At 35.2% G+C, this 9,759-nt stretch overlaps 1 protein-coding gene across 3 annotated transcripts in view; it reads right to left on the minus strand.

Moving 5' to 3' along the window:
- Positions 1-9,759, minus strand: part of LOC115448437 (ABC transporter G family member 20) — a 106,260-nt gene that overhangs the window by 58,027 nt on the left and 38,474 nt on the right. Inside the window, exon 1 of one of the 3 annotated variants that reach the window (XM_037440022.1) lies at positions 4,160-4,482. The exons of the other annotated variants lie outside the window; for them this stretch is intronic. Coding sequence (XP_037295919.1) covers positions 4,160-4,170 — 11 coding nt within the window. The 5' untranslated portion in view covers positions 4,171-4,482. Of the gene's footprint in view, positions 1-4,159; positions 4,483-9,759 lie in introns of those variants that run through there. 3 annotated transcript variants of the gene reach the window in all.

Raw genomic sequence — 9,759 nt, forward strand, 5'->3', positions numbered from 1 at the left:
ATTTTTTTTATGTTACAACGTGTTAAAATTTAAATTACACCTCATTTAATTCCGAGAACCAAAACTGATTACAAATTGTAAGATTATTCAAACTCCAAAATATTGATCGTAAAAAATATTAATAATCGAAGGAGGAAAATGTTTTAGATATAAGCCCCCTGTCACGGCCATCTTCGGCATGACATCGGCATGTCGTCTCGTATTGATGCCTTTGGCTGTAAACCCAAGGTCGGGAAATCAAGAATGGTGTTTAAGATTGGAAAAATACGTATAAGATTTAAAATTGTTGAAGTCAAATCGCTAGACATAGCAATGGTGTATTTCGGGTTCCGGGAAAACAGTTCAGTTTCATTATTAGCGGTTATGTGCATTAATTAATATGCGAAAATAAAATAGCTTTATAATTTACTACTCTAGTGTTTCTAAGTATGTTACAATCATTTAAGATGGACAAGCATGGCATAAACTCAGTAACCAAAGGAACAATACATCGAAATAAAACTAATTTACAGATTTTATCACAGTTTTTTGTATTATAATTTTATCCCAACGTTGAACACTATGCAGCCTCAATGCGGAGGTGTTGGTCGCCCGAAACGTCAAAGTTACAATATCTACCATACGGTTATAATAACTATTAACCACCATCGGTGTGATGGGTGATATTTATTAAATGGTAACCCGAATGCCTTAATTAACATATCGCGGCCAATTTAATAGAAAACAAAGACAATAATAAATAATCCTAAAAGGGAAGCCGGTAGGAATTGAGTTGTTTGGACGATTAGGTAGTGTAACTCATATTATTATAAAAAATATAAAACATAAACTAAATGTAACAGAATTTCAAGATCTAAACTCAATCGGTGCACAAGGCGAAACATCTGCTTCATTTCGTTATCCGCACTTACTATTCGTAAACACGCATTGTTCACTCAACTATTTACTATAATCACACGCGCATTGGTCGCATCGACACCGGCCACTCCAACAATGAACTACTAATTCTACCATTACAAATATTAAAGCTATTTTATTATTCTTATATGATCCATTATCGATGAAAGTCCACAAGAAAATTAAGTAGAATTGAATATTACGTTTTTATGATTTTCCCATAATCTTTCCAACCCTACGAAACGCATAGCTACTGATTTGTTAGGTTGCTGCGAACTACAGTATATTCTTCGAACAGGCTGCGAATTTCACATAAATAATCAATTCGTAAATTTTCTATGAAACGATCTTACTATTTCTGCAAACATGAACAGACTTAATAAAATAGTTTTCTGATATAACATATTCTATTCTGGGTACAAATTATTAAAAACTCAATTCAATTATAAGTTCTTTGACCTGTTTATAATCAGCGATATCAACTGCCGACAATAACCAAGAGTTTACGGCACGCGACTGATCGTAAACCCAATATTCGTATACTTTATAACAACGTAATGCCAAATAATGGTTGATAAGAACTACAATATCATTATAAGCCTGACGTAAGTTCAAGTTACTGGCCTAGTTACTGCTACGCCTGATTAAACAAGCAAAACCAACCAGAAATTTAAATGACAACGTACTGAGTACTTATGCTGGGAACTTATTCCTGATTTAGATATTTTTTTATAAAGGCACGTCAAAATGATCCCACTACATTGGATGGTAAGTGGAGTGGGGTGCAATAAAGCGTCCACAGCCTGATCATCTCTCGACATTCGAAATATTTATGCTGGCCTGTTGGACCCGGATATACACTGGCTGATCCCGGAATGCGGCACACTTACGTGGGCCACTATGGCGAATTAACACCTGGTGTACCGTGGTCGCTATCCGTGCGGATATAAAATATATCCTCCAGCAATAATATTTACCAAGTACAGACGAATAGTAACTAACGCGAGTGTGTAAACAACTTACTCTGGTGTATTCGTTACTCATAATTTATAGTCATATTATTTGCCGAATAATTCGCCAATCGACTAAATGAGGAATACGTTAGATTCGTAACGTCATTCATCATACTAGATGTCCTTCGAAACAGAGCATAGTGTTATTATAACTACATACTACGAAGCAAACATCGTCCTACAACATACTAAGACTATATATCTATATAATAAATATGTGTATGTATATTCCGTATAAACTTTGAAACGGGCTGGAACGATTACAATGAAATTTTAGGTGATTTTCAGATTAGTATAGCAGGTGAGCCTGTGAAGTTCGATAGCGGTAGGACCACCAGAATTCTTTTGTATATATAATTGGTTCTACTCATACGAAGCCGAAGGGGGTTGTAATAAAACTTCAAAGCAAACATCCTCCTAAAAGATACTAAGAAATATATCCATATAATATGAATCAAAGTTCGTATAAAACTGCGACGTTTGTCGTAGACCAACGCAATAGAGATATATCAAGACACTAATCCATTTAACCATCATCTCGAGTCAACGTCGAAAACAATAATCTACCGGTTCTCAGACTAATTCAAAAACAAAATAATGACAGTAAACAACTTTGAAACCAGTTTTGACTTGCGAAAAAATGCTTGCGTCAATGTTTCAGCGACGATAACATAAAAAGTGTTTGCAAGTGGATTTTGAACGGGCAAATATTAAAGATTAATAAAATTTGCGTTATCGCCTTCTTAAGCTATCGGCATCATTTAAATATATCTTGATCTACTACAATCAGGCTGCTACATGTATAAGATTTGTTGACACATTTTTCCTGTCTTAGGGACATCCCGTAGAACGGTCCCTTCTAAAGGATTTAGAGACTACAACCGACAGCCGATTGTAATAACTACGCTGAACTCTGTCAATAAATTGTCTCTAGAGGTCCAGAGGACCAAGCGGAGAAGAAAATATAGTCATTCTTGCATTAAAGTGGCTACTTCTATGTACGAGTAACTTATACTAAATTTAAAACGTTAGACTACTTCGTTTCTATATTTGTCTAAAGCAGATTGATCGAATTAGCACGCCTTCGCATTTCTTTAAACCCTCACACATATCACTGCTGGGCATGGACCTTCTCTACTACTGAGAAGAATTAGGCCTTAGTCGCTGGGCTAGTGCGGATTGGTAGACTTCACACACCCTCAAAATTCCTATAGAGAACTTCTCAGGTATGCAGGTTTCCTATCATTTTTTTCTTACACCAGTAAAGCAAGCGATAATTCGCAAAGAATACACACATAACTTTAGAAAAGTCAAAGGTGTATGTCCATAGGTTTTGAACCTGCGTATATTCGTCTCGACAATTTGTTCCACAACCAACTAAGCTATTGCCGCTTGGTTCTTAGAATTAAAGATTGCAGAAAGTTTACTCAGTATCTGGAGCAGAGTTTACCTTGAAGAAACTTCAAGCAATTCAGACATCAAATATATCTAGAACTTAGAGAAAAACGTGGTATTATTCATCTTTAATAAATCAACGTTAGATTTACAACAGGTAAGTGAGAGATCTCTAAGAATTATGACGTCTCCTGATCATGGTCATCCTGGTTCGAGATCCAAACCTATGATAAAACAATCACTGGTTCACCCATTGCCATCAAGTATGGAGCGTTAAATATAATTACTATAATTCCAACTAGTTATTTGCAAAACAAACTAAGAATGTCTTGAGTACAATTTAATGCCTTTAATGGATTATAATTGTCACACAATATACTTCATCGTTAGATTAAGTTTTCCTTATGTTTAAATAGGTAATCATTACGTTAATATGCATAAAGACTCAGCCTATATACCACATCCCCTCTCCAAGAGTCATTTGAGCTATCCGCTCCGCAAACCATCGATATTACTAATATATTTGCAATAATATCTGCAAACAATATTATGTAAGAAAATATTTTAAATTCACTAAACACTCTACATTTCGGAATAACTTTTTAAAAAGCAATTGCAGTTTTTTTCTTAGACATAGATTTCGCTGATTTCCCACTGGGTTTAGGCTAGGATGGTTGTTTAGCATCTAGAATAAGTATAGTTTAATGTAATGAAGTGGGTGAAGAACTTTATTTTCGTAACAATCCGTCTGATCGTAAACTGGACTCTTACGAAACGAGACGGACACGCGACGCGATTGTCTCTCGTGTGTGTAAGTTTAATTAATATTTCGTTAATTACAATTCTAAACTTACGTTATAAGCATCTCGCGGCCTCTGTACAGGTTCCGTGTATCATGCACTAACACAAACACAATCACAGGAGCGGGCAAAAAATACCAAAAAAAAAAAATATTTTTTCCAAAAAATATTTTCGCACACACTCACACGGGTATGTTTTTGATACGTTCAAACTTTCTAATTTGGGTGGCGCGTGTGGCGCGGGTCGTGCGCTCGGTGTCGCGCTCGCTCGTCGACTGGCCGCGTTCCGTTTTGCCTTGCGTGTCAGTTTTTTCTTTTTTTCCTTCAAACCGGCCAGTCGGTGGACCGCGGCGCCGTGTAAGCCAGTCCGGTGTGTCAAGACGGAATGACGCAAGCTGTTTCGGCAACCCGTGCTTGGGTTTTTTACGTTGCACCAATCGGCACACATGGTTGAGTTCTGACCTTTACATTCTGTGTTAAGGGTTGAGCTTGTATCGATGGTCATCCAACTTTACGATATCAAAACAAAATGACATACCTAGCAACCACCAATAGTGTCTACACTAATTAGATTTACCATCAAATGCGCAAGATTTGAACCTGGGAACAGCAGATAAGGCGATTATATACAAGGTGTGTATTATGAATCACGCGCAGGTCTTTGCTCTGTTGCTAAATGCCTATTTCACTTGACATTTGGACTCCGGCAGTATACAATTATCACCAATCCTACTTAAGCAAGGTCGGTAGAGATAGTGACTTTCAAATATTATTTCCTAGTCAGCTCCTTTCTTTTATAAAAGTCTTTTATGACGTAAAATACCTTAAAGACTAATAATACTGCATGAATATCCTGCTGTGAGTTTTTGTTTTAGCTAAGGGACATTTGATTTATGGGTAAGATAGTGTTCTTTGTCGGCTAACGAAGGCTGTTGCATTCTATGATGGTAGTAACATTATGTCGGAGTAGTGTCTTTGTAGTTACTTGAAGCACGTGCTGCTTCAAAAACACAACTCATCGGAAATAACACTTTTTGAAGGGTTATCTAAAACATCATTTCATGATATGTACTTCCGAAGCGCGTAATGTATAATTCTAAAGCAGAGGTTCCCAAAGTATTTTTTGCCTCGCCATCCTGCTGCCTAACGGCCAACCTTCCCCTTCTCCTCAACGTAAAGAAGAAGAAGCCAGGGAGAGATACCAAGTATCTTAAGGTTATGAAAATTTGTTTATTTGTTATTCATGCCTTTACTACTCTAACCAATGATCATGAAATTTTGCATATACCTTACCAAAGGTACAGAGGACATATAGTAACTTTCATAAAAACAAAGTACTATTTTAGAGGGATAGAAGTTGATATCTAATCTTCATTAACGCCCCACATTACATGTTGTCTCGCCTCCACGAAAGGACTACGCTTCCCACTTTGAAAACCATTGATCTAACGTATAGTAGAATGAATATTTCTCTTTACCAAAATAAAAACAAAGATGCCTGCGATGAGCTACAAAACAAACACATCGTTCACTTCCAATCAATCGTTCATTCATCGTTCACATCGTTCAATTATTCCCACAGACCAGTGGTAGAGGTAGTGGTAGGTAGTATATGAGAAACGCTGGCTGCGTGAATACTTCAATATTGTTTATTTTTTAATATAATGTAGAGTTAAAAGACCCACGTAAAGTTCCTTGGTTTAGCAGCATTGAACAGCACAGCAACTACGGGACTGATTTTGTATCCTTTCACTAATAAGAAACTATATTACTCCTTAGTTCTATAGACAATTTTTTATGCCGTGAAAATATTTATCTCAGAAAAAAATCGCTTTTCAATCACACAATTCAATTCAATCCTCGGAAAATGCTAGAAAAACCCTTGCTGCCTTTATATACCCTATTACCCTATTTGATAGGATAACGTTTCGTTTCTGATAGCACACGATCGCGTCACTTTCGGGCCATGTACAGTTAACCACATAATTAACTGAACGAAGTCAAAACTTTAAAACTCCTATAGACGTTCAGTTTATTTGACTTTTTTTCTTAGTGTGGAGTATTAAATCCTTTTTATTTATTTCAGTGAAAAAAAGATGTTTATTAGAACACAAGAGTGTACAGGCGATTTGAAGTTTTGCATCTGTTCAATTATTTGTATGGGTGACTATTCATTATTCATTCCTTAACAGCCCGAACGTACCTAACCCACCTTCAACCAGTAGCATAGCGTAATTGGGGCGAAAGGAGCCAAGGGTTTGTAGGCCCCGCTCCGAGCGACAAAAATATGTAAAATATAGTATGAAATTCAATTCTCGAAATAACCTTCTTTTCTCTCTTGGGGCAGCAAATGAATTCGCACCGGACAGCAAGACCCCACCCTGCGACACCGCCTTCATCTATTTCATAATGTTATTCCATAACATATGTATGTGAAAAAATGCTTCGAATGTCTGTTACCCAATACCGTAACGAAATATATTTATATAACAATTCGCACAGCGCTAACAGGTACCTTGAAGCCTTTGCAAGTATTAAAAATAAACAAGACCAGTAACAGCCATGATTTTTGTCATTTTGTTCGTAATGTCGCTATATGACGGAATGTCGGTGTTCTGTTACAATCCTGCTTACCTCTGAAAAGGTGTGATGCTATTTAAGTTTATACTTTATAGTTTCAATCCAACTATATGTGGTAATTATGAATGCGAAAGTTTTTGATTATTTTTTAATTAAATTAAACCCACTGATTGGATTTGGATGGATTATACACAAACCAAGTCATTATTGATACATAGTCATTTTTATCCCAGTCAAATAAATTCTCGGACTTTTATTCCGTTTCCACGTCAGCGAAACTAATTCAAAGGTCATCAAATTGTTTCAAATTGATAATGTATTCTATAGTAAAAGTATGCTCAGTACTCCTTTTTGCAAATATCAAAATTACGCTGTCCTTTCTTATTTATGTATGTGTTGTTTAGGTTATTTATGTCCTGAGGTACATATGTTCACTGGCCGACCCCGGAACATTCATTACTCGTTGGACCGAGGCCATTAAAGTTAAATTCGTTTAAAAAACAGCAAAATGGACAAAACATTTAAATACTTAGCTACGCATGACGTCTTCTATATCACAAAGATAATTACTTCGAAGGAATTCTACCATGGAATTTGCCGATGTAGCTTTGATTATCAATGATATTAATAGTTTTTATTCTATTTATTTTAAACCTTAGGAATGTAGTATAAAAGCTATAATTCAATGGACATGAATTCTTTGGGGAATTCATTGATTTGATATAGTCGATATCACTGAAGGAGGACGTAAGCATTATGTTGGTCTATCACATTTAACACATTATATTCCGATGACTAAACTATGGCGGGTTTTTACTAGATAACTTATTAGTCTATACTTATATATATATAAGTATAGACTAATATAATCACGAAAACTTCTGAACCGATTTTGAAATTTACTTTACTAATAAGAAGCTACATTACTCCTCAATGCTATAGACTATTTTTATCCTGGAAAAACTTTTTCACTCGGATGGAACCGCAGGCAAAAGGTAGTTAAGTATAAAATATCTCTCGTTAGCATCAACCCTTGTCATAAAGAAGTGCTCCTGTTGTGCTTAACTGATTGTAATACAGAGCTGAAATATAAACTTACAATAATGATCTAAAGCGTGGAACCTTTGCGACACGTCGATAAAGATACAGTCGATTTAAATGCTTTTATAATTACGGACATAAAAAACACTCAGTTATATTGGTAAACAGCGTGCAAGGACGGCCCGGGCTGAGGTAAGTACACATACGCAGTATTCAAAAAATCGCGTGAATTTTTTTTTAGTTAAGACACACACAGAATACAATCAAAACTGTTGAATGGGTACATTTATATTTGTTTAGGGTAACATTTGTTAATATGTAATTTAATTTGTTTTTGTGGCAACACGCCTCCACTTCCTTCTTCCTGTCACGGGCTGCCGGCGAGCAGCCACAATAATGTAGTTCTTTAAGTTTATGTTTAAGATATCAAATTAAATAACAGTGATCCGTCATAGTGGTTTTATTAACATGGTAGCAGAGCGTGGTTGCCTGCAAATACAAAGAAGAAAAAGAAGATATTTTCGCAAATAAAGTGGAAACGTGCTATATATGCAATAAGCAAAAATGGCGTTTACTAAATGCAATGACGCAGTTATTCCAATATTCGACGGATCGGATTATAGTAGCTGGAAAATACGTATACTTAAGTTTTGGAGTTTAAGAAATGTAAAGAAGCTGCCATACGAATCAAAAATGATTCGGATGATGTTGCAAAGTGGGAAGAGATGGATATCCAGGCAACGAACTACATTTATAGTGCAATAAGCAACAAGCAACTCGAATATATATGCGACTTAGATTCCGCATGCAAAATATTGGCAAAATTTGATGAAATGTACCTGCAGAAATCATCGGCACTACAGATTATATGTCGCAACAATGTAGAAGCAATAAAATTATCGAACTATTCGCAAGTAAGTGTATTTTTTGACGACTTTGAGAAATCAATAAATCAGTTAAAACAAGCCGGCGCGACGGTAAGTGAACAAGAAAAATTAAATTATATGTTAAAGGCCTTACCTCGTAATTACAGTCATATTGGAGATCTAATAGACGTTTTACCAGAAAAAGACAGAACTGTAGATTATTTGAAAAGTAAAATTATGTTAAAATCATTGGATAAAGCAGAAAAATGTAATGAACCATCACGCGACAACTCAAATGTTTTTAAAGCTCACACTAGTAGTTCTGCATCACCTAATAAAACTTTAAATGTTTTACCTGTGGAAAACCTGGCCACATGCAAAGAGATTGTCGACACAGAAATGTTAACGGTGGTGGGGAAATGGATTTATTAGATTTAATAATAATCGTGGACATCAACGTGGATCATATTATAATTCAAAAATATTAGAGGAAGAACTTATAATAATAAATCCAGTAATGAGAGTGGTGGTAATAATTTCCTTGCAACTATTGAGAATAATAATGTTTCAACTTCAAGTAAAATATATAATATTGAGCAGTCTGGCCCTTAACTTGGTTATTAGATAGTGGTTGTACAGAACATATAATTAATACAGATGAGTACTATCATTCATGTGATGACAACAACCTATTAAAGTAAAAGTTGGTGATGGAAGAATATTAGAAGCTACAAAGGTCGGAAAAAATACAAACTTATTTTATGGTCTATGGAAAAAAGTCTGAAATTGTTTTGAACAATGTTTTCTATGTCAAAGAGATGAAAACAAATTTATTGAGCTATTCAAAGATTACAGACAATCATAAAATTGTTTCCAGGGGAACAATCAAAATATATAACGTCTATGGAACTATTATATAGCAGTGAAAGAAGATAGACTGTATAAATTAAAAGGTTATATAAATGCAAGTACATTACATGCTAATTTAGTGAAGAAATCAAGTATGACAGTGAAGGAGAAATTACATAGGATGCTTGGTCATATAAGCTTTAACAATTTGAATACTATGTGTACAAGTGAATTATTGAAAGGATTACCAAAAGGAGATTGAATGTAAGTACATGAAATGTGCTATATGTATTGAAAATAAAATGCATAACTTGCCAT

The sequence above is a fragment of the Manduca sexta genome, chromosome 18 (genome assembly GCF_014839805.1).
Source record: "Manduca sexta isolate Smith_Timp_Sample1 chromosome 18, JHU_Msex_v1.0, whole genome shotgun sequence".
NCBI lineage: Eukaryota > Metazoa > Arthropoda > Insecta > Lepidoptera > Sphingidae > Manduca > Manduca sexta.